The sequence below is a fragment of the Salvelinus namaycush genome, chromosome 13 (assembly GCF_016432855.1).
Source record: "Salvelinus namaycush isolate Seneca chromosome 13, SaNama_1.0, whole genome shotgun sequence".
NCBI classification, from domain to species: domain Eukaryota; kingdom Metazoa; phylum Chordata; class Actinopteri; order Salmoniformes; family Salmonidae; genus Salvelinus; species Salvelinus namaycush.
Genome location: NC_052319.1, coordinates 5,342,419 through 5,368,736, shown reverse-complemented (window position 1 = coordinate 5,368,736; position 26,318 = coordinate 5,342,419). Strand labels below are relative to the sequence as shown.

The 26,318-nt window shown below is 43.2% G+C and overlaps 1 protein-coding gene across 1 annotated transcript in view; it reads right to left on the bottom strand.

The window, feature by feature from the left end:
- Positions 1-455: 455 nt before the first annotated feature.
- Positions 456-26,318, bottom strand: part of tmeff2a (transmembrane protein with EGF-like and two follistatin-like domains 2a) — a 178,358-nt gene continuing 152,495 nt past the window's right edge. Inside the window, exons 7-11 of the mRNA XM_039006293.1 lie at positions 7,600-7,748; positions 6,528-6,587; positions 6,056-6,182; positions 2,912-3,070; positions 456-552 (exon numbers count right to left, since the gene is read on the bottom strand). Of these exons, the coding sequence (XP_038862221.1) occupies positions 456-552; positions 2,912-3,070; positions 6,056-6,182; positions 6,528-6,587; positions 7,600-7,748 (592 nt within the window). The remainder of the gene's footprint in view (positions 553-2,911; positions 3,071-6,055; positions 6,183-6,527; positions 6,588-7,599; positions 7,749-26,318) is intronic.

Below are 26,318 nucleotides of genomic sequence, written 5' to 3'. Positions count from 1 at the left end.
ACCATAGATTCCTCTTAGTGACCTATACCACAGGTGCAAGGCATCACGTGTAGACCCCCTCCCGCCCCAACCCCCTATTGGTTCTACCCCTAAAAACAACCAACATTCCCCCACGAACATCAGCTAGCCCACATCTACAGCCCCCCCATTGTTTCCCCCCCATTGTTTCCCCCCCAATCCCCATTGTTCAATTCCTTATGATCGGGGTCGGCGAGTTGGGGATTGTGCAACCTCCTCCGCTGGTCTCTAGTGGAGTAGGATTAAGTTGCTCCTAGATGCCGATCTAAGGTCAGTTTTGCGTTTTGTCCCCCTCCCACCACCCACTCCCTTATAGTTAATTCAGGTTGGGATTGTAGGAAAGAAGGGTAAAGCTGATCCTAGATCTGTGTCTATGGTGCAATTTGGACCCAGAGCGGAGCGGGTCTTAGGGTTTCCCCCATTGTGGGGAGGCTCAGTCAGATGAGGCGGGTGGAGGCGCGCATCGTGTTCTCTGAGCTGTAGTGGGTGGCGTTCTGCTTCTGCCGATTGACCCTGTTGCTCCGCGGGCACTTCCTGTCCAGACAGGAAGCGGAGTAGAGGACAGGAGAGGAGAGAGATAGATAAAGAGAGAGACAGAGACAGAATGCTATGTAATTTGCCCTATGTTCAGTATCCAAGGCCTTGATGGTGAAACTCATAGTTTTTTTTTCATTATAAAGAAATAGATCTTATTTATTGAACCCAAGTTGTTTTAGTAGCTGGATTCCTCATATACTTGCAGATGCATTAATAAGCCAAGAAGGGCATTGGATTGCTTTGGAAATGCTTGTTATAAAAAATAAGATAGCCTTCATTGCCACCTAGTGGAGCGGTTAATGACATGCATGTCCATAGAGAGAAGTGAGAAGTCTAAATAAAAGCTTATCTGCCAACAATATTTTACTACCAGAGAGCACTTGTTCAATCCAAATAAATAAGTTCAAGTGGACTTATATTTTTTAAACAAAAGATGACTTATAATACATTATATTTAGGGCTGTCAAACTATTTTTCTTTAAATAATCCAATGAACTCGCAGGAGTTGCAAAAAAATTGCTTAAAGTGAGCTGTAATTAAGATTTTTCATACAAGAAAACAAAAATCCCGATGTCTTGATTTTGCCTAATGTAACAGTTAGCAAAATTGGGTAAATTGAGAAAGAACACTTTATTTAATCTCAATGTCTTTATCTGTATATTTTGGATGTTTTTTTGTGTTCTTTCAATGCTTTCAGACAATTTGATTAATGGCGGATTTTTTTTTCTTCCACTAAAATTACAGAAGGTTAACTTGAGTTTAATGATTAACAGCCCTAATTATATCGCAACTCCTGTTCATTTTTCTACTACTTTGATACATATGAAATGGTTGGAGCTATAATGTGCTTATTCAAAATATTCTGTACCACGTTCTATAATCTATAATGCTGTAAAACTAATATCCCTAGGGATTAATGATGCAAACCATTAAAAGCAGAAATCAGCAATTAACAAAAATTGGATTAAGCAGCCTGGAATGTAGAACCTAGGGAGGATCCATTCCCATAATGAGGCACAACTTTGTCTATACACTTTGAACAAAAGGCTCTATAAATGAATGGTCATGTTATATATTCTTCCCGAAATACATAGATTGGTCTTCGGCCTATTCTTTCGAAGATGTTTATTAACTGTACACATAGTATTTTTTACTATTTGTTCCCTGTAAAAAAATAAAAAAAAATATTAAATGATATTTCTGCATTAAGAATACGGGAGAATTATGGGGGTGAAGGTGCTAAATAAATCCAAATGTACTAAAGGTAGTGAGTAGTAAAATGTGTGTGTGTGTCGTTTGCTATAGAAGACTGTCTGTATCTTTCTATCACACTTCTCTCTCTCTCTCATTCTCCCACTCTCCCTCTTCCTTTTCCATATCTCGGTCTCCCTTTCTCTGTCTCTCTCTTTCAGTCTCTATCTGTAATACTCCCTCTCAATTCTTCCAGTCTCTTCTATTGTCTCTCTCATTCATTTCCGGTTTCTCATTTTTCACTTGATCTATCATTGATCTCTCTCTTTCTCGTTCACTCTCTCCACCCTTTCTCTCTCTTATTTCTAACTCTGATTCTCCCTCTCTATTAAGAGGAGTTTCATCTTGGTGATAGCTTTAAAAACTTTACTATAATGTCATGTTTTGCATAGGTCAGCCTGGGGGCGGATGGCTGCTGACTGAGTGGCTGAGTGTGTGTGGTTTGCCTATGTGCGTGTGTGTGTTTGCACATACGTATGTGTGTGTGTGTGTGTGTGTGTGTGTGTGTGTGTGTGTGTGTGTGTGTGTGTGTGTGTGTGTGTGTGTGTGTGTGTGTGTGTGTGTGTGTGTGTGAGAGTGCACAGTGGGAGCAGAGTTCTTCTCCATCCTCCCTGTGGTGCGAGAGGCAAACAAGATTACCTTTCTGCATTCCCTCCACACCACCTGAACGTAACCCCCTATGATGCACTCCCTCTCATCATGACATCCCCAATGTGGAAAATTGATCTCTGTTTGTGTACGTACTGTACACAGTCCTCTGTGGTAGTAGGTGGGCACGCATTCATGGGTAATGTAACCTGTTTCCTGTCTCATATGGATAGCAGTATGAATTTTAGGATGCAATTGCTTTGGGCAAGTGTTGGTGTGTGTGTGTATGCACAGCATGTGAAAGTATACGCATAATGGTTGTTAATGTAGTGGTTCTCAAACTCCTTTGGTTACTCAACCCCCAATCACCCCCTGTGGATGGCCAAGGTACCCTATGCGTGCTCACACAAGTGTGTGTGTTTGCACAATGTGGTTGTGTATGTGTGTACATGCATGTGTATGTGTGTGTATACTGTATGTGTGTGTATGCGTGTGTGTTTGTGTGTGTGTGTCCTACCTGGTAATACAGAGTACCACCACACAGATGATGGCCACCTGCAGAGCTCCGATGATGGAGGCGATCAGGACGTAACGCAGCTTGCCAGAGCCGGGGACCACGTAGAGCACATTGAACTCCTTAGTGTCACAATGGGGCCCGCTGAAGCCTGAGTGACAGCTGACACACACACAGGTTGATGTTAGTTTGTGTACATGGTACATGTGTGTGTGTGTGTTGTGCATGCATGCGTGTTGTGTGCAAGTTTGAGGTCACCATAGTTTACAGGCTAATGTGTTTCTGAGGTTACAGGTGTGTGTGTCTTTAGACTGTATGTGTTTGAAGTAACTGTAAACTCCTGTTTATACCTGCTGCTAACATGCATCCTTTGTCCTGATTGTGCCCACAGTTTTAGACAAGTGTAGACGATCAAAAGACACACTGTGATCTGATTGTGATCAGATCTTTCTGACCACCTCCGGAGGTAATCAGGCACGCATTGTGTACGGATATACCACAAGTGTAGATGGATCTGGAGAGTGAAACCATTGAAATCCTCATTATTCCGCCCCCTAAAATCATTGACAGGTGGCACGATTGACTTATGACAACAAATAAATATACTTTTTTAAAGAATATCGATCAAATAATTTGCATATAGGGGAGGTACCAGGAAATCGGTGTCACGAATCCCGTTTCCTGAGTCTGGTTTTTGCCTGTGTTCTGTTCTGGAGTGTTTTTCCGGTGTCCTGGAACGCACCCTGTCTGGTTGCCGGGCGTTTTAGCTAGTTGGGAGATCTCAGATTACCCGCACCTGTATCCCATCAGCTATCTGTGCACCTGGTCCTGATCATCATCTCTCCTCTTCATAAGCCCGGATCTGACATCCATTCCCTGCCGGATCGTTAGCCATAAACAGTATGTTGTGCCAGCGTATCAGCCTCCAGCTTGATAGTATTTGTTTTGTTGTTTTGTACGTCTTGCTTGCCTTAAACTTAACCCCGTTTGTTCTGTCTTCAGTTATTCACCCGGATCACTTACCCCATTCCTGCCTGGTCGTCGGAGGCTTCCGCTACTCCTTTGGACCCACCTATTCACTCCCATCAACTCACCACCGCTGCCCGTTACGCTACCTGGATATTTCTACACCTTCATATTCACTTGTAAATAAATACTCACCTTCTTCCTACTCTCCTTGTCCTGGTCTGCTTCTGGGTTCGATTTTGAAAGAACGCGACAATCGGGTCACAATTTCGAACACAGTAGGAGGATGAGAGACACATTTTAATGCCATCTGTAGACGTATGTCTGATAATGTGGGCACAATCAGAATGTAGGCAAGATTAGGACCAAGGATCAAGTTAGTGCCATGTATAAACAAGGCTGTGTGTGTGTGTGTGTGTGTGTGTGTGTTATCTAGAGGACCACTGTCTCTGTGGGCCTGGTCTAAAAGCGGTCCAATTTAAATCAGTCTATCCTTCTCTCTCTTTCTCTGGGGAGGTCATTACCTACCAACACCTGCATCACCCTGCTCTGTACACACACACACACACACACACACACACACACACACACACACACACACACACACCCCCCTATGTTCGCTATGCCAGAACAAACGAGTCAGTGGGACACTCTTGCATCCCCTCAACCTTCACTACGTCTCTTTCTCCTTCTATATCTCTCTCTCCTATATCTCTCTCCTTCTATATCTCTCTCTCTTTCTCTCATTTTCTCAAAACCACCCCTCTCTCCTGTCGATCTCCCCTTTCCTTTCCCTTCCCTTCCTTTTTCCTTTTCTCACATCTCTTTCACCATAATGCAGTGGACTGGTGTACTGAGAGCAAACTCTCTGTCTTCTCACGGTAATGTCAAAGGAGAGTGACAAGTGGTCCTTAGACACTAAACTAAGATCAGTTTGGCAAATTGCTCCCCAATGGTTAAGATTAGGAATCAGCATTTGGAAACACTGATCCTAGATCAGCGGTTGAAAAGATCAACTTCCACCTCAAACCTTGAAGAGGGGCGTATGTATTTATTTATTTATTATTATTTATTATTTCACCTTTATTTAACCAGGTAGGCCAGTTGACAACAAGTTCTCATTTACAACTGCGACCTGGCCAAGATAAAGCAAAGCAGTGCGACAAAAACAACACAGAGTTACACATGGGATAAACAAATGTACATTCTCAATAACACAAAAGAAAAATCTGTATACAGTGTGTGCAAATGAAGTAAGGAGGTAATAAGAACTGGAAGGAAAGGCGGCCAAAGCAGGTGTTGGCTTTGGGGATGACCAGTGAGATAGACCTGCTGGAGCACCTGCTACGGGTGGGTGTTGCTATGGTGACCAGTGAGCTGAGATAAGGCAGAGCTTTACCTAGCAAAGACCTATAGATGACCTGGAGCCAATGGGTTTGGCGACTTCTGATTTGACACACTGAACTCTATCTGAGAAGTAGTTAGTGAACCAGGCGAGGTAGTCATTAGAGAAACCAAGGCTGTTGAGTCTGCTGATAGAATACGGTATTTGACAGAGTTGAAAGCCTTGGCCAGGTCGAGGAAGACGGCTGCACAGTACTGTCTTTTATCGATGGCGGATTATTAAGCGGCTCAGGTCAAGAGTGCTGATCTCGGATCAGGTCTCCCTCTGTCCACGTAATCTCATTCATTTGGATCTAAAAGGCTAAACTGATCCTAAATCAACATTCCCATTCATCAAAACACTACCTTCTCCATACAACAGAAGGTGCCAGAGACCTTCACCAATTTCCCCCATACAAGTTCATTATGACCACTATTCAGTATTCAGGGCCTGTAGGCTTGAAGAGCTACGGGGTAAGAGCCGTGTTGCCGTGAGGGGAGAGATGAGCAGAGGCTAAAGCCCTGTGACTGTGACCGCAGCACAACCCCACTGACCTCACAGGTTAATGGGCTTGGTCTGGCCACAGGCTTATTACTCAGCCAGAGAGCTCGAAGGGGCACAGGTGATCAAGGGTGTGTGTGTGTGTGTGTGTGTGTGTGTGTGTGTGTGTGTGTGTGTGTGTGTGTGTGTGTGGGCAGGCGGGCGGGTGGGGGATTGAGGTTGTGTGTGTGTCAGTATGTGCTGGTATGTGTCTTGTGTGTGTCAGTATGGCTCTTTGTGTGTGTGTGTGTGTGTACCTGCAGGACGGCACAGACAGTATGTTGGGGTATTCACACTCTCCGTGGACACAGTAGTTCTTGTAGTGCTCAGGACAGGGAATATACAACCCAATGGCCACCTCTCCTCTCTGGTCCGGCTTCTCTTCTACACACACACACACACACACACACACACACACACACACACACACACACACACACACACACACACACACACACACACACACACACACACACACACACACACACACACACACACACACACACACACACACACAGTGAATGCCAGGGATAAAAAATATAGGATTGAAAGGGTAAAAATGAGTCTCACTCGTTTAGCATAATAGCGTAATTGCTGTAAATGACATTTATGTGCACTTATGCACTGCGTGCATTACTTTTTTCAAAAGTGCCATTTGGAATACACCCTAAGATGTCTAGTCCTGTCTCCTATCATTCACAGATCTGATACACACACTCGTGCACCTACCTGAGTAGTCTTTCCTGGCATAGTGTCCGTCTCCGGCTTTGGTGCCTGTCATGATGTCACCTGAGAAGGTAGTCAGAGTAAGAGTGCTGATTAAGACCACTTGTATGTCTATTCTTGATCTAACAGGCAAAACAGGTCCTAGATCAGCACTGTGAGTCATGCTAGGGACAAAATGACAGGCTCAAAACACAAAAATGACCTTGAACCAGTAGCTAGGGTAGTAAAGTAATTCTCTAATTTCTTTCGCCAATTCTCTCATCTATGAGTGTGTCATGTGTGGTTTACAATATTTAAAAATATTGTAATAAATAAATAATAAATAAATAACTTTATAAAAGAAAAAAAAAGAATTACTTAAAATATTATAACAGAACAAGATCACATAATATATAGAGCATATATTTAGAGTATTGAGTGTTAGGATCATGATTTATCTTATTCAAATGATCCAAACCAAAGGTTGGAATGCTGGATAACTGTTATAAAACCTTCAATACAATATAATACTATCTTTATTGATCCATTTGAAAATATGTATTTCTTGCTGCCACAGTACCCAACCAGAGTACCGAGGGATCATTATAACAATTGCTGTGCTCCATTCAAACAAGAAGAAAAATATAGATTCTTGGTGAATGGGTTGCTGTTATAAAAACATAATGATGGTGTTTTGTTGACGTGGTTTTATTGTATTGCTTTGACCTGGATTGATTGTTGTTTAAAAGAAAATGACAAAGGTCCCAATTCAATGAATTGCTGGTAAAGTATTCAAGGACAAATATGGCTCCACGTCAAAATTCTGTGAGAGGAGTTGTAAGGAGTTTGAAACTTCCAAAACAGCACAATATTCAGAATTAACTTGAGGTGCGGTCTTCCTGTATCTTCAATTGATTGATCTGGGGCCTAAATGACTAACTATGAACGTAGAAAGAGGTGAAGGAATAATAATAATTAGAAAACATTGGATTAACATAGTGCTTTTCAAAGAGACAGCATGTGTGTGTGTGAAGAAGAAGAAGACGAAGAAGAAAGAGATATAGAAAAAAGTTGTGTATAATAGTAGCTATATCACCTTGGCAGTGGCCCAGGTATTTAACCTCGATCCTCTCCTGCTTCTGACAAGACGCCTCCTTCACCTGGCAGGGGTTGTCATAGGAACGGCCGTCGGAGGCGCAAACCGGGTTGAAGCTGATGTGGGAACAGTCTATGTTACACACGCACCTGCCGCAAAAAAATTATGGGACACATCAGTAGGGGTCACACCAAATAAAGAATAGAGTGATGGAGAATTGGAGTTGTAAATTCGATTTTTTATTCAGTGAATCGCTGTTCTTGAGTGTAGTTTATTGTGTTCATTTTTTTTTTTTACAGTAACTGTCAAAAGTTTGGACACACCTACTCATTCAAGGGTTTTTCTTGATTTTTACTATTTTATACATTGTAGAATAATAGTGAAGACATCAAAACTATTAAATAACACATATGGAATCATGTAGTAACCAAGAGAGTGTTAAACTAATCAAAATATATTTGAGATTTGTCAAAGTAGCCACCATTTGTCACGATGACAGCTTTGCACACTCTTGACATTCTGTCAACCAGCTTCATGAGGAATGCTTTTCCAACCGTCTTGAAGGAGGTTACACATATGCTGAGCACTTGTTGGCTGCTTTTCCTTCACTCTACGGTCCAATTTATCCCAAACCATCTCAATTGGGTTGAAGTCGGGCGATTGTGGAGGCCAGGTCATCTGATGCAGCACTCCATCACTCTCCTTCTTGGTCAAATAGCCCTCACACAGCCTGGAGGTGTGTTTTGGGTCATTGTCCTGTTGAAAAAACAAATGATAGTTCCACAAAGTGCAAAACAGATTGGAGGGCATATCACTGCACAATGCAGTGGTAGCCATGCTGGTTAAGTGTGCCTTGAGTTCAAACGAAATCACTGACAGTGTCACCAGCAAAGCATCCCCACACCATCACACCTCCTCCTCCATGCTTCACGGTGGGAACCACACATGCAGAGATATGTCAAATTTGGACTCATCAGACCAAAGGACAGCTTTACACCGGTCTAATGTCCATTGCTCGTGATTCTTGGCCCAATCAAGTCTCTTCTTCTTATTGGTGTCCTTTAGTACTGGTTTCTTTGCAGCAATTTCGACCATGAAGGCCTGATTCACGCATTCTCCTCTGAACAGTTGATGTTGAGATGTGTCTGTTACTTGAACAATGTGAAGCATTTATTTGGGCTGCAATCTGAGGTGCAGTTAACTCTAATGAACTTATCTTCTGCAGCAGAGGTAACTCTGGGTCTTCCTTTCCTTCCTCATTTCATCATAGCTTTTGATGGTTTTTGCGATTGCACTTGAAGAAACTTTGACAGACCTTCATGTCTTAAAGTAATGATGGACTGTCGTTTCTCATTGCTTATTTGAGATGTTCTTGCCATACACAACTGATTGGCTGAAACGCATTAAGAAGGAAAGACATATCCTTCTATTTTTTTATGGAATATCTACAAAGGCGTACAGAGGCCCATTATCAGCAACCATCACTCCGGGGTTCCAATGGCACGTTGTGTTAGCTAATCCAAGTTTATCATTTTAAAAGGTTAATTGATCATTAGAAAACCCTTTTGCAATTATGTTAGCACAGCTGAAAACTGTAGTCCTGATTAAAGAAGCAATAAAACTGGCCTTCTTTAGACTAGTTGAGAATCTGGAGCATCAGCATTTGTGGGTTTGATTACAGTCTCAAAATGGCCAGAAACAAAGAACTTTCTTCTGAAACGTGTTGGTCTATTCTTGTTCTGAGAAATGAAATCTATTCCATGCGAGAAATTGCCAAGAAACTGAAGATCTCATACAACGCTGTGTACTACTCTCTTCACAGAAGAGCCCTAACCAGAATTGAAAGAGGAGTGGGAGGACCCGGTGCACACCTGAGCAAGAGGACAAGTACATTAGAGTGTCTAGTTTGAGAAACAGATGCCTCACAAGTCCTCAACTGGCAGCTTCATTAAGGAGGGAATAACTACACTGTTTGTATTCAGCCATATTCCCAGTCACCTTGCCATGGTTAAATGTGGTGGTTTGCGCTTTCAGTTTTGCGCAAATGCTGCCATCTATCCACTGTTTCTGGTTGATAGCGCTTGATGGTGTTTGCGGCTGCACTTGAAGAAACTTTCATATTTCTTGAAATGTTCTGGATTAACTAACCTTTATGTCTTAAAGTAATAATGGACTGTTGTTTCTCTTTGCTTATTTGAGCTGTTCTTGCCATAATATGGACTTGGTCTTTTACCAAATAGGGCTATCTTGTGTATACCACCCCTACCTTGTCACAACACAACTGATTGGCTCAAACACATTAAGTAGGAAAGAAATTCCACAAATGAACTTTTTACAAGGCACACCTGTTAATTGAAACGCATTCCAGGTGACTACCTCATAAAACTGGTTGAGAGAATGTCAAGAGTGTGCAAAGCTGTCATTATCGCAAAGGGTGGCTACTTCGAAGTATCTCAAATATGTTTAACACTTTTTGGGTTACTACATGATTCCATGTGTTATTTCATAGTCTTGATATCTTCACTATTATTCAACAATGTAGAAATAGTAAAAATACAGAAAAAACCTTGAATGAGAAGGCGTGTCCAAACTTTTGACTGGTACTGTGTGTGTGTGAGAGTGTGTGTGTCTGTGTGTGTGCGTGTGTATTCATTCTTGCTTCATATGCATAAAACAATTCAGCTTGTTTATTTGTGGTAGTGTTTACCATTTTGTCCATGACTTTGACTTTATGTCTCAGAATGTCAGAAAGCGTTTGTGTGCATTTGAGCATGTATGCATGATTAACTGACTTGACTGTCTGTGTGCGGTCTCCATTTGAACGACTCTGAGCATGTTCAGCAGAAATTACCAGACTGATCACTAGAAATGGACAGCAATTTTGGACATTTGGAAAGGTCCCCAGAATGTTGATATATGCGTTCCTCGGGACTCACTCAAAAAATGAAAAACAAGTGTCCAGCATTAGGATTAAACTCGAGAGGCTCAGAGCCAGAGAGTGCTGCTTAGACCACTGTGCCTCCGCAGTCCATAATGCTCTAACAAGCCGTGAGAACACTTGATGATACTTAATGATTAGGGTTGCAAAGAGTCGGAAACTTTTTGGTCAATTTCCAGAATTTGGGGAATTTTGCTTAAATTCATCAAAAAAGTTTGCCTATAACAGTGAACTTTTTTTTGTGGGATACACAAAAGGCAATTATAGGTCTTGTGGCATATTATGGTTAAACTATCCCAAATTCAATGGAATTGTTACCCTCTGCAAGCACAGTGGATTCTTCCATCTCATGTACAGCTGATTCTCAAGATCTTGCACACTAATGAGATGCTATTGAGCCAACACTACTACACTGTCTGAGTCAAGGAATACATGCATTCTGGTAAGTTTTGATTACAATACTGGGTGGGGTGAATATATTTTATATGATATACATGATTTTTGTTACCATGTGGGTTTTAGCTTGCTTGAGCCTGCTAACTGAGGAGTGTTAATTCACCTGTTTCCATACATGTTTCATTTTAAAACATTTATCTTACAAAGGAGTTGTTTTATCTAACTGCTTAAATATTTATCTGTACATGGAATTGTATTTGTGTTTTCTTTACATTTTTTATCTAATCTTTACAAGAAAATACCATGGGCACTATCTGATGTGTGGAGACATTTCACAGCAGCTAATGTGGAAGGAAATGGTGTGTACATTTGCAAATACTGTGCCAAATCATATATGTAGAATGCAACAAAGATGCAGAATAATCTGGTCAAGTGCATAAAGGTCCCTCAGTGCTCACAACAAGCAACCTCTGACAAAAGACCCTCTTCTTCTATTCGAGGTGAAATTGATGAATCAGATACCTTATCGATAGCAACAGCTTATGGTCCACCTGGAATCAGAAGTTGTTTTTGACTCAATTGAGGAATGTAGTCAGAGAAATGCTGATGGATGAATGTCTTGGTCGAGCTGTGTATGCAACTGGTTCACCTTTGATGCTCACAGGCAATGTGTATTGGAAGAGAATTATGAATGTTCTTCGCCCAGCATACACCCCTCCAACCATACATGCTTTATCTACTCCTTTGCTGGATGCAGAGTTCAACAGAGTTCAAGTGAAGGTCAAGCAAATCTTAGAGAAAGCAGACTGTATTGCAATCATCTCTGATGGGTGGTCGAATATTCGTGGGCAAGGAATAATTAACTACATCGTCTCCACCCCTTAACCAGTATTCTACAAGATCACAGACACAAGGACAACAGACACACTGGGCTCTACATTGCAGATGAGCTGAAGGCAGTCATCAATGACCTTGGACCACAGAAGGTATTTGCACTGGTGACAGACAATGCTTCAAACATGAAGGCTGCTTGGTCTAAAGTGGAGGAGTCCTACCCTCACATCACACCCATTGGCTGTACTGCTCATGCATTGAATCTCCTCCTCAAGGACATAATGGCCCTGAAATCAATTGATACACTCTACAACAGAGTCAAGGAAATGGTTAAGTATGTGAAGGGTCATCAAGTTATAGCAGCAATCTACCTCACCAAGCAAAGTGAGAAGAATAAGAACACCACATTGAAGCTGCCCAGCAACACCCATTGGGGTGGTGTTGTCATGATGTTTGACAGTCTCCTGGAAGGAAAGGAGTCTCTCCAAGAAATGGTCATATCACAGCCTGCCGATATGGACAGCCCCATCAAGAGGATCCTCCTGGATGATGTATTTTGGGAGAGAGTGGTAAGCAGCCTGAAAATCCTGACACCTATAGCAGTAGCCATTGCATGGATTGAGGGAGACAATGCCATCCTGTCTGATGTTCAGACTCTGCTTGCAGATGTAAGAGAAGAAATCCATACTGCCCTGCCCACTTCACTGTTGCTCCAAGCAGAGGAAGCTGCAGTTGTGAAATACATCAAAAAGCGTGAAGACTTCTGCCTGAAGCCCATACATGCTGCAGTGTACATGTTGGATACCAAGTATGCTGGCAAGAGCATCCTGTCTGGTGCAGAGATCAACAAGGCCTATGGTGTCATCACTACCGTGTCTTGCCACCTTGGCCTGGATAAGGGCAAGGTTCTTGGCAGTCTGGCGAAGTACACTTCCAAGCAAGGGCTTTGGGATCGAGATGCAATATGGCAGTTGTGCCAACATATCTCAGCCACAAGGTGGAAGGGACTTTGTGGATCTGAGGCTCTTTCCCCTGCTGCTTCCATCATCCTCCAAATCCCACCAACATCAGCCGCCTGAGAGCGCAACTGGTCCTTGCTTGGGAACACACACACCAAAACAGGCTGACAATGACAAGGGTTGAAGAATTGGTGGCCATCTGGGCAAATTTGAGGCTTTTTGAGCCTGAGAACGAGCCATCCTCAACAAGGTTGGAAAGTGAATGTGAAAATGAGGCCACAGAGTCTGATGTTCAAGAGGTGGACATTGAGGAGGTCCAGGGAGAAGACATGGAAGCCTGAGAGGAAGACAACACAAGGTTTAGTTTCTAGACTATCATTTTACAGATGTATGTTGAAAACGTTTTTAACAGATGCGATGAATCAGTGGGGATCATTAAATATTATATTTTCTTGTTCAGGGAAATCATCCAATGTGAAGAGTCAAGTCATTTAAGTTCAATTCGTAACTAAATCATTGTTTTTTTTTATACTGGAAGGATATAATCATTTGCAATTATGTCTACTTATGATAAGGTAAAAGGTTTCTGTCTCCATATGATATGGTAATGTCACGATCGTCTTTAGGTGAAAGAGAGGACCAAGGCGCAGCGTGATATAAATACATCTTCTATTTATTTGAAGATGAAACACTAAATACAAACTAGACAAAACAACAAACGACCGTGACGCTAACAAACGAAAGTGCAGACACAAGCTACTAACGTCAAACATAGACAATTACCCACAACCTACCTAATGCCTATGGCTGCCTAAATATGGCTCTCAATCAGAGACAACGATAGACAGCTGTCTCTAATTGAGAACCAATCCAGGCAACCATAGACTTACATAAACACCTACACTGAACACAACCCCATGAACTCTACAAAACCCCCTAGACAAAAAACACACAAACATCCCCCATGTCACACCCTGACCTAACTAAAATAATAAAGAAAACAAAGATAACTAAGGCCAGGGCGTGACAGGTAAATATATCCAATGCAAAAAACATCAACATTTAAATGGTGTTAATACTAATTTACATATATTTCCGTTAAATCCCATATATTCCCGTTAATTCCCACAGAAAGTTTCCACCTCTGAATGTTCTCCAAAATGTGCAACCCTATGAAACATAATAGTTCATTGTTTTCAATTATTTTATTTTAAGCCTTTCTCAAACCATTACCTTAACCACTCAGAATGAATACCTAAACTTATCATTTTGAGTTTCTTCTGCTTTAACCCTGTAATTACTCAGAATTAACCCTGTAACTACACGGAATGAATGGGTAAAAAAAATTGACATTAATCTATAGTACTGTACGTCAAATTTTGAAGGGAAACTGTGAGCTCTTTTTGGAAATTACACCAACATTGCAGTCTCCAGACAGTTCTTGCTGAGTAGCTCTGAACATTAGACACTGTAATTATAAAACTATCATTATTCTCTGCTCCTTTTCTATTTTCCCCTGGCCCAGAGCACTGGCCCTGCTTTACACCCTGCTCAATTTAAATAGTGCAAACACACACATAATCACAAACAGACAAAGACAATCTCATACATAGAAGTATAGATATGCACACTGTGTAATGAAATGCATGACCTACACGCACACACACATGCACACACTCGCACTACCAAACAAACACATAACGCATACAGAATACCCCTTCTATTATTACCGCGCACACACTCACATACACAGACACACACACACAAAGAACCAGAAGTGACAATGCTTTCAGAGGCTTGCCATCCCGAGTGGCCGTCTGTGGCGGTCATCAAGGATAATGTCTGTAGGCCATTAATTTTTTATGGAGCCTCTCACTTTCTCCACAATAGGCACTACCACTGCAATACTGCACTGCGTCAACACATCCTCACACACACACACACACACACACACACACACACACACACACACACATTCACGGGTGCACGTATGCACACACACACACAGATACACCCACCCACAAATACACACGTAATATGTAAAGGTAATAGGATCTTTGAATGTGTGTGTGTGTGTTTTTACTTAGCTTTTGTTATTTTTCCAAATGTTTTTACATTTCTTAAGGACTCTTGGAAGACTAGCCCTTGGTGGGCTAAAAGAGATCCTAATACAATGAAATAAAATCACACACCTACCAACATATATCGAGAGGGAGGGAGAAGAATCAGAGATGGAGAAAGAGAGAGTGTCTGGGTGGGTGTCTACCAGAGTGTATGTTTATTGGTGTGTCTGTATGTGAAGAGGACTTCTTAGTAGGATGTGTCTTATTGATTTGTACAGTGCCATGTGATTTCCCCTCTATCTAAACTCAATGATTTACTACAGGCTTCTTGTGTACATGTTCTCTAAAGGCCACTTCCAGTCACGCAAACACACACACACACACACACACACACACACACACACACACACACACACACACACACACACACAGAAACAAATGCACAAGGAGGCATGCATACACACACAATGCACACAGAGGCACGCACACAGGCAGGGACACACTCTCTCATGATGTTATTGCTGTTGAATATAACATTCGTTTTTATAATCCCCAGCCTCATATTTCAGAGTATCCTTCTAAAGGACTAAGAGACACAGACAGAGGAAGGGAGGATTAGAGAGAGAGTGAGAGAGAGAGAGATAAAAAGAGAGAATAATAGAAAGGGCGAGAGGGAGAAAGAACGGAGGGAACAGAGGCAGTGGAGCTTGTTTGGGGCACTGACTCCATTTGCGACAAATTTCCTCTTGCAGGTAAACACACACACACACTCACAAACAAACAGGGTAGATTGGGGAGGGATGCATGTGTGTGTGTTTGTTGAGGGGATAAGGTGTGACAAAGACATTTTCCACCTTCCCTCTATTGGTCTGTGGAACTCAGTCCATTCACCCTTTAAGAAACTTTTTAATTAAGAATAGACCTTAGGGCTGTCCCTAACTAGAAAAAAATCTTGGTCGACCAGAGTCGTCTGTTCTTTCGACCAATCGACTGGTCAACATTTTCAAACGTGTCTTTTTCCTATGTGTTTTAATCAAATCAACTATATGCAGTGAGCTTGTCTGGTGCTTTAAGTGCACTGTTTGATGAAATAATTATGACACACAAATGACTAGAGGGAGTCACACCGTAATTGATTTGACTGTGTCAGGCAGGGCTCAGACTTGCTGCGCTGTGTTAACGAAAAATGACAGCGACTGACTGTGTGACAAGCACCCATGGACTCTCTTTCCTCCCTGCTGCAGCGAGCACCATATACAGTGCATTCGGAAAGTATTCAGACCCCTTGAGTTTTTCCACATTTTGTTACGTTACAGCCTATTCAAACATTGATTAATTTGTTGTTTTTCCTACACACAATACCCTATAATAACAGAGGTTTTCAGATGATTTTTTTGCAAATGTATTAAAAAATAAATTAAAAAATTTACATTTACATAAGTATTCAGACCCTTTACTCAGTACTTTGTTGAAGCACCTTGAATCTGCAACATAATTACAGCCATTTCAGACTGAAAAGTTCTGTTACCGAAATCCCTATTCCCTCAACCCTTGCTCTCTTTACATGACACATGTATGCATTGCACGGTACTCTTCATTCCATGACATCATTTTGTTTTCCTATCATCTTGCATATCTCCGTTTTGTACGAGACATACCTTATGACCAAAATGTTCCTATTTAAACTTTGTAGTCAATTTTGACACTAGAATATATTAATTTCCGGTCACAACTTGCAGACTTGTTTACGTGTTGCTGTGTGTTTTGTTGCTAACCTTACTTTGCTACCTGACAACTTTACGGTTTTTACTTTTTAATTACCGTTTATATTTTTGTTTTTCCCTCACAACTTTTTTTTTTCATTCAACTTTTTCACTCCGGACGTTTTATCTGGACATGGTTCGTCAGGACTTCCAACAGCCAAAGCTAAGTAGTAACATTAACATGATGCCTTCTAATTGCAGTCGCAGAAACTTTCAACCGGTATTCCCCATTAAGCAACGGTTCGGAGTCTGAGGCCGAGCCTTCTCTGGTCTCTACTCCTCCCGTTACGGGGTCTGAGATGCCGAAGCTTCCCACCATTAGCGCTGATCAATTGAAAACCCTATTTATTGGCGACTCCATTACCCGCAGTATTAGACTTAAAACGAATCATCCAGCGATCATACACTGTTTACCAGGGGGCAGGGCTACCGACATTAAGGCTAATCTGAAGATGGTGCTGGCTAAGGCTAAAACTGGCGAGTGTAGAGAATATAGAGATATTGTTTTCCACGTCGGCACCAACGATGTTAGGATGAAACAGTCAGAGGTCACCAAGTGCAACATAGCTTCAGCATGTAAATCAGCTAGAAAGATGTGTCGGCATCGAGTAATTGTCTCTGGCCCCCTCCCAGTTAGGGGGAGTGATGAGCTCTACAGCAGAGTCTCACAACTCAATCGCTGGTTGAAAACTGTTTCTGCCCCTCCCAAAAGACAGAATTTGTAGATAATTGGCCCTCTTTCTGGGACTCACCCACAAACAGGACCAAGCCTGGCCTGCTGAGGAGTGACGGACTCCATCCTAGCTGGAGGGGTGATCTCATCTTATCTACCAACATAGACAGGGCTCTAACTCCTCTAACTCCACAATGAAATAGGGTGCAGGCCAGGCAGCAGGCTGTTAGCCAGCCTGACAGCTTAGTGGAGCCTGCCACTAGCACAGTCAGTGTATTCAAGTCAGCTCTCCCCATTGAGGCTGTGTCTGTGCCTCGACCTAGGTTGGGCAAAACTAAACATGACGGTGTTCGCCTTAGCAATCTCACTAGAATAAAGACCTCCTCCATTCCTGCCATTATTGAAAGAGATCGTGATACCTCACTTCAAAGGCAGTTATAGTCAATGAACTTATCACTGATCATAATCTTGATGTGATTGGCCTGACTGAAACATGGCTTAAGCCTGATGAATTTACTGTGTTAAATGAGGCCTCACCCCTTGGTTACACTAGTGACCATATCCCCCGTGCATCCCGCAAAGGCGGAGGTGTTGCTAACATTTACGATAGCAAATTTCAATTTAACAAAAATAAAATGACGTTTTCGTCTTTTGAGCTTCTAGTCATGAAATCTATGCAGCCTACTCAATCTCTTTTTATAGCTACTGTTTACAGGCCTCCTGGGCCGTATACAGCGTTCCTCACTGAGTTCCCTGAATTCCTATCGGACCTTGTAGTCATAGCAGATAATATTCAAATTGTTGGTGATTTTAATATTCACATGGAAAAGTCCACAGACCCACTCCAAAAGGCTTTCGGAGACATCATCGACTCAGTGGGTTTGGTACAACATGTCTCTGGACCTACTCACTGCCACAGTCATACTCTGTACCTAGTTTTGTCCCATGGAATATGTAGTATTCTTAGAGTTACGACTCATGAGACTTAAGTACGGTTTAGTATTTAATTGTAACTTAGAATTACATTCTCTAATGCACCTGGCTTAAGCTACCTGAAGCTTTCTTAATCATAGTTATATAGGCAGACATAGGAAGTAGCTACGGATAGCGGGAAGCAAACCCCCGTCTTGAGTCAATACTGCCATCTATTGGTAAACATAAATATACCAGGTTACTACATTCCCCCCCTTTAAAGCTAATAACCCAATTTAATTCCTTTCTGAGCTATGCTATTTTCTTATTTACATTTTTTTCAAAAATGATCTCCTTTAGCATCTGAAAAAGTCTGGCGGACGTCTCTCTCTAATAGAGTGTCTCAGAGGTGGTGTAGCTGGTGCCACCAGATCTTCACCCCTTGATGGTGAAACAAAGTCCTTTTGTGGAGACTTCACAGGAGGAGGTCGTCCCGGACTGGTGGTCTCAGGAAGTTGAGCATTGTTGGTCTCAGGTGGTTTGTCCAACTGCAACTCTGGGGAACGTTCCAATGTCCTGTCCTGCTCGTTTAAGAATTGATCCAGATCTCCGGATGGAACTGGAATTTGAGCTTGGATCTGATCCACGTGTCTCCTTAGTCTTTGTCCACTTCCGATGATCACAGTATACGATACTGGTCCTGAGCAATCCTCAATGGTAGCTGGAATCCATTTAGGACCAAACCCATAGTTTCTTGTATAGACATCATCTCCAGGTGAGAAACTTCTGAGTTTGGCTTGGGTGTCATGATTACATTTTTGATTCCATTGCTTTTGTTATATTTTCATTTTCAGGTCTGGTCTGATGAGATCCAAGGTTGACCTTAACCTTCTTGACATCAACATGTCTGCAGGTGACAACCCAGTCGTAGCTTGAGGAGTAATCCTGTTGCTAAACAATAATCTTGACACCTTTGTTTCAATGCTGGGCCCTTGCATCTTCCTCATCCCCTCCTTCAAGGTCTGAACTGCACGTTCTGCTAATCCGTTTGAAGATGGGTGAAAAGGGCCCGACGTTACATGCTGAATTCCATTTTGTTTCATGAAACTTGTGAATTCAGTGCTTGTAAAACAAATAGCATTGTCACTAACCAACATTTGAGGCAATCCCATAACACTGAAGCTTTGTCTCAACTTCTCAATCGTAGCGTAAGATGTTGACGTGTTCATGGGGTAAACATCCATCCACTTTGAATGAGAATCAATCAGCACAAGGAACATTTTTCCTAGGAAAGGTCCAGCGTAGTCCACATGTAGTCGTGTCCATGGTTCTTCTGGCCATTCCCATGGATGTAATGGCGCGGTGGGGGGTGACTTCCTGTTACTCTGACAATCTGCACACCGGCTAACCTCATTTTCCACATCGTGGTCCATCTTTGGCCACCAGACATATGACCTCGCTAGGCCTTTCATTCTCAACATACCTGGATGCGACTGATGCAACAACTTCAGTAGCAACACCCGCCCTTGTGGTGGGATAACTACTCTTGAACCCCACAGAACACATCCATCTCGAACACTCAATGCCAAGCGGCGAGTGTAGTAAGGCATGATCTGAGGCTCTGTCACTGTAGGCCATCCTTTCAGGATAAATTCATGCACTTGTGATAACGTCACATCCTTTGACGTCCATTGCCTGATTTGTGCTGTGTTCAGCGGTGCATCATCCAACACATCGATCATCAAAACCTGGTCACTTTCTTCTTCCTGAATGATGATTTCTGGAACAGGTAGCCTACTCAGAGCATCAGCATTCCCTTGGTATCTACCTGGTTTGTAAATTATTCTGTACTCGTAGGCCCTGAGCCACACAGCCCAACGTTGAACTCTTGGAGAGACCATTTGTGGTACTGGCTTTTGTTCATGGAACAGAGAGATCAGAGGCTTATGGTCCGTCACAATAGTGAATGTTCTCCCGTACAAGTAGTTGTGGAATCTCTGTATTCCGAATATGACAGCCAGTCCTTCCTTGTCCAGCTGAGAGTACTTTTTCTCCGCTGGCGACAACGTTCTTGACATGAACCCGATAGGTTTCTCTGCACCATTCTCCATCCGGTGGGATAGCACCGCCCCCACACCATATGATGAGGCATCACACGATAAGATGAGATCTCTGTCTGCCGAGTAGTGCACTATCACTTCAGCTGATTGCAGTAACACCTTTGACTTTGCAAAAGCTTCTTCCTGTCTTTCTGACCATTTCCAGGCCACATCCTCCCTTAGCAGTTGATGTAGAGGAGCTAAGATGGTAGAGACGTTTGGGAGGAAGCGATTATTATAATTCAGTAAGCCTAGATAGGCTTTCAGCTCTGTAACGTTTGTCGGAGCTGGAGCTTCCACAACAGCCCTCACTTTAGCTTTGACAGTGTGTAACCCCTTGGCATCCACCTTGTGACCTAGGTACTGCACTTCATCAGCTAACAGTGTACACTTGCTCCTCTTCAGCCGGAGACCGGCGTCCTCCATCCTCCTCAAAACTTCACCTAAGTTTCTGAGATGTTCCTCCTTCGTGACTCCCGTGACAAGAATGTTGTCGAGGTAAACCGCTACCTTGGGTATCCCCTGCAGAATTCCCTCCATAGTTCTTTGGAAGATAGCTGGTGCAGAAGACACCCCGAAAGGTAAGCATTTATAGGTAAACATCCCTCTGTGGGTGTTTATGGTCAGGTACTTCTGTGAAGCTTTATTCATTAGCACTTGCTGATATGCGTGACTCATGTCCAGTTTTGTAAACTGTTGCCCTCTGGTTAACGTTGAAAGCAAATCCTCCACTTTGGGTATGGGGTACTGCTCCAGAGAGGAAACTCTATTTACAGTCAGCTTATAGTCACCGCATAATCTGATTGAACCATCTGGTTTTAGTATGGGTACAACTGGTGCTGCCCACTCAGAAAACTTGACAGGTACAATTATATCCTCTGCTAAGAGTCTATCAATTTCCACATCCACTTTAGGCTTCATGGCATATGGAACTGATCTTGGCCTATAGAATCTGGGAGTAGCATCAGCAGCAACATGAATGGTAGGTTTGACCCCTATTAATGTCCCTAGCTCTTCTTTGAAAACACACTCATGCTTTGAAAGCACCTGCTGTAGTGTCAATGTCTCTGTGGTGACATGTTTGATTTCATCCCAGTTCAATTTTATTTCCTCCAACCACCCTCTTCCTAGTAAGCTGGGGCCAGTACCTTCCACTACTAAGAGAGGCAGACTTTTCTTTTGTCCATGATATTCCACTTGAACATCAGCAACTCCAAACACAGTGATCTTCTCCCCTGTGTACGTTTTGAGTTTAATGGGGGTGTCTCTCAGTTTAGGCACTTCAACGGTTTTCCACTTCCTATAGAATTGGGACCTGTTCATCAGTGTGACACTACATCCTGTGTCTAGTTCAAACGGTACCTTTAATCCATTTATTCCCATTTCCACAATGAAAGGCTTCACCTTCTTCATATTCGCCCCCTGTACACTGTACATTGAGAATGCTTGCTCTGCGTCTGCGCACTCACTTTCACTTTCTATCACTTGATTAGAGAGGTAGCTAGAGCGTCTGCAGGTATTCGGTTTTCTGTCAGTCCTCTTTTCTGCACCCCGTGGCTTTTTTTTATTGCGGCACGCCCTCGCAATGTGGCCTATTATCCCACATGCATAACACTTTTCGTGTTTGAATTTACAGTCAAACGCTGCGCGTTTGCCTTTGCAACGATAACAGTCTCTATTGGCTGCTGCACCAAAGGGTTTCCGTTCTTTGAAATTCTGCGCGCTCAGCGCTGCTCTCTTTTACTGTATGGCACGCAGTTGCGCCCCTTGCCTGCAAATCCAGTGCTTTTCTATTTGCGGACTCCATGGCCTGGGCCAGTTTGAGTGCATTCTCAAACGTGAGATTAGGCTCTGATAACAATCGTATTTGTATCCTGTCATCAATAATCCTACACACCAGCCGATCGCGTAGCATTTGCGATAATGTATTCCCATGGTTACAGTCCAATGCTATTTTTCTCAACTCAGCCACATATTCCCCCCCCCCCCCCCATCGATTGTTTTCACTATATATTTTACCTCTTGGGGATGTCATTCGAAAACATAATGTTAACTTTCACTGCTATGCGGATGACACAAAGCTGTACATTTCAATGAAACATGGTGAAGCCCCAAAATTGCCCTCGCTAGAAGCCTGTGTTTCAGACATAAGGAAGTGGATTGCTGCAAACGTTCTACTTTTAAACTCGGACAAAACAGAGATGCTTGTTCTACACTGCTCAAAAAAATAAAGGGAACACTTAAACAACACAATGTAACTCCAAGTCAATCATACTTCTGTGAAATCAAACTGTCCACTTAGGAAGCAACACTGATTGACAATAAATTTCACATGCTGTTGTGCAAATGGAATAGACAAAAGGTGGAAATTATAGGCAATTAGCAAGACACCCCCAATAAAGGAGTGATTCTGCAGGTGGTGACCACAGACCACTTCTCAGTTCCTATGCTTCCTGGCTGATGTTTTGGTCACTTTTGAATGCTGGCGGTGCTCTCACTCTAGTGGTAGCATGAGACGGAGTCTACAACCCACACAAGTGGCTCAGGTAGTGCAGCTCATCCAGGATGGCACATCAATGCGAGCTGTGGCAAGAAGGTTTGCTGTGTCTGTCAGCGTAGTGTCCAGAGCATGGAGGCGCTACCAGGAGACAGGCCAGTACATCAGGAGATGTGGAGGAGGCCGTAGGAGGGCAACAACCTAGCAGCAGGACCGCTACCTCTGCCTTTGTGCAAGGAGGAGCACTGCCAGAGCCCTGCAAAATGACCTCCAGCAGGCCACAAATGTGCATGTGTCAGCATATGGTCTCACAAGGGCTCTGAGGATCTCATCTCGGTACCTAATGGCAGTCAGGCTACCTCTGGCGAGCACATGGAGGGCTGTGCGGCCCCACAAAGAAATGCCACCCCACACCATGACTGACCCACTGCCAAACCGGTCATGCTGGAGGATGTTGCAGACAGCAGAACATTCTCCACGGCGTCTCCAGACTCTGTCACGTCTGTCACATGTGCTCATGTGCTCAGTGTGAACCTGCTTTCATCTGTGAAGAGCACAGGGCGCCAGTGGCAAATTTGCCAATCTTGGTGTTCTCTGGCAAATGCCAATCGTCCTGCACGGTGTTGGGCTGTAAGCACAACCCCCACCTGTGGACGTCGGGCCCTCATACCACCCTCATGGAGTCTGTTTCTGACCGTTTGAGCAGACACATGCACATTTGTGGCCTGCTGGAGGTCATTTTGCAGGGCTCTGGCAGTGCTCCTCCTTGCACAAAGGCAGAGGTAGCGGTCCTGCTGCTAGGTTGTTGCCCTCCTACGGCCTCCTCCACATCTCCTGATGTACTGGCCTGTCTCCTGGTAGCGCCTCCATGCTCTGGACACTACGCTGACAGACACAGCAAACCTTCTTGCCACAGCTCGCATTGATGTGCCATCCTGGATGAGCTGCACTACCTGAGCCACTTGTGTGGGTTGTAGACTCCGTCTCATGCTACCACTAGAGTGAGAGCACCGCCAGCATTCAAAAGTGACCAAAACATCAGCCAGGAAGCATAGGAACTGAGAAGTGGTCTGTGGTCACCACCTGCAGAATCACTCCTTTATTGGGGGTGTCTTGCTAATTGCCTATAATTTCCACCTTTTGTCTATTCCATTTGCACAACAGCATGTGAAATTTATTGTCAATCAGTGTTGCTTCCTAAGTGGACAGTTTGATTTCACAGAAGTATGATTGACTTGGAGTTACATTGTGTTGTTTAAGTGTTCCCTTTATTTTTTTGAGCAGTGTAGTTCCCAAGAAACAAAGAGATCTTCTGTTGAATCTGACAAATCATCTTGATGGTTGTACAGTCGTCTAAGAACCTCGGCGTCAATCTGGACCCTGATCTCTCTTTTGACGAACATATCAAGACTGTTTCAAGGACAGCTTTATTCCATCTACTTAACATTGCAAAAATCAGAAACTTTCTGTCCAAAAATGATGCAGAAAAATTAATCCATGCTTTTGTTACGTCTAGGTTAGACTAATGCAATGCTCTACTTTCCGGCTACCCGGATAAAGCACTAAATAAACTTCAGTTAGTGCTAAATACGGCTGCTAGAATCCTGACTAGAACCAAAACATTTGATCATATTACTCCAGTGCTAGCCTCCCTACACTGGCTTCCTGTTAATGCAAGGGCTGATTTCAAGATTTTACTGCTAACCTACAAAGCATTACATGGGCTTGCTCCTACCTATCTTTCCGAATTGGTCCTGCCGTACATACCTACACGTACGCTACGGTCACAAGACGCAGAACTCCTAATTGTACCTAGAATTTCTAAGCAAACAGCTGGAGGCAGGGCTTTCTCCTATAGAGCTCAATTTTTATGGAATGGTCTGCCTACCCATGTGAGAGACGCAGACTCGGTCTCAACCTTTAAGTCTTTACTGAAGACTCATCTCTTCAGTAGGTCATATGATTGAGTGTAGTCTGGCCCAGGAGTGTGAAGGTGAACGGAAAGGCTCTGGAGCAACGAACCGCCCTTGCTGTCTCTGCCTGGCCGGTTCCCCTCTCTCCACTGGGATTCTCTGCCTTTAACCCTATTACAGGGGCTGAGTCACTGGCTTACTGGTGCTCTTCCATGCCATCCGTAGGAGGGGTGCGTCACTTGAGTGGGTTGAGTTGCTGACGTGATCTTCCTGTTTGGGTTGGCGGAGATCTTTGTGGGCTATACTCGGCCTTGTCTCAGGATGGTAAGTTGGTGGTTGAAGATGTCCCTCTAGTGGTGTGGGGGCTGTGCTTTGGCAAAGTGGGTGGGGTTATATCCTGCCTGTTTGGCCCTGTCCGAGGGTATCATCGGATGGGGCCACTGTGTCTCCTGACCCCTCCTGTCTCAGCCTCCAGTATTTATGCTGCAGTAGTTTGTGTCGGGGGGCTAGGGTTAGTCTGTTATATCTGGAGTACTTCTCCTGTCTTATCCGGTGTCCTGTGTGAATTTAAGTATGCTCTATCTAATTCTCTCTTTCTCTCTTTCTTTCTCTCTCTCGGAGGACCTGAGCCCTAGGACCATGCCTCAGGACTACCTGGCATGATGACTCCTTGCTGTCCCCAGTCCACCTGGCCTTGCTGCTGCTCCAGTTTCAACTGTTCTGCCTGCGGCTATGGAACCCTGACCTGTTCACCGGACGTGCTACCTGTCCCAGACCTGCTGTTTTCAACTCTCTAGAGACAGCAGGAGCGGTAGAGATACTCTCAATGATCGGCTATGAAAAGCCAACTGACATTTACTCCTGAGGTTCTGTCTTGTTGCACCCTCGACAACTACTGTGATTATTATTTTTTGACCATGCTGGTCATTCATGAACATTTGATCATCTTGGCCATGTTCTGTTATAATCTCCACCCGGCACAGCCAGAAGAGGACTGGCCACCCCTCATAGCCTGGTTCCTCTCTAGGTTTCTTCCTCGGTTTTGGCCTTTCTAGGGAGTTTTTCCTAGCCACCGTGCTTCTACACCTGCATTGCTTGCTGTTTGGGGTTTTAGGCTGGGTTTCTGTAGAGCACTTTGAGATATCAGCTGATGTAAGAAGGGCTATATAAATACATTTGATGTACCTGACCAATAGGGTTTGACCTAAATCATATCATAATCACATCAATATATAGGTTTTAACAAACTCTGAACACCGTAACACGTGACAAATAAACTCGAGACTGGGAAATGTTTACTGGTTGTTCAGGAGGCAAAGGGGAAGTCAGATGTGTGGAATAAATTTGACTAGTTCTGGAAAATACTGGAGAACTTGGAAATAAGGTAAGGAGCAAGCGCTGCGTGTGCATATTATGTGTGCCAAACAGGTGCTGTTAGATTACAATATAACTTCTCTGACCGTTTGGAACAATGTAAACAACACTAAATAAAATATAAGCATAACAGAGAGTCTGTTGTAAAAAAATGTTGGTTATTTTTGTAAAGCCTTTATTACAGCAGGGACCAAAACCACTCGCATTCATTCACGAGCGTAATTTCCAAAACGGAAATGTTTATTTGTTGTTTACGCTAACTATTCAAGGATCGCTTTGTTATTTTATTTGAAAACTA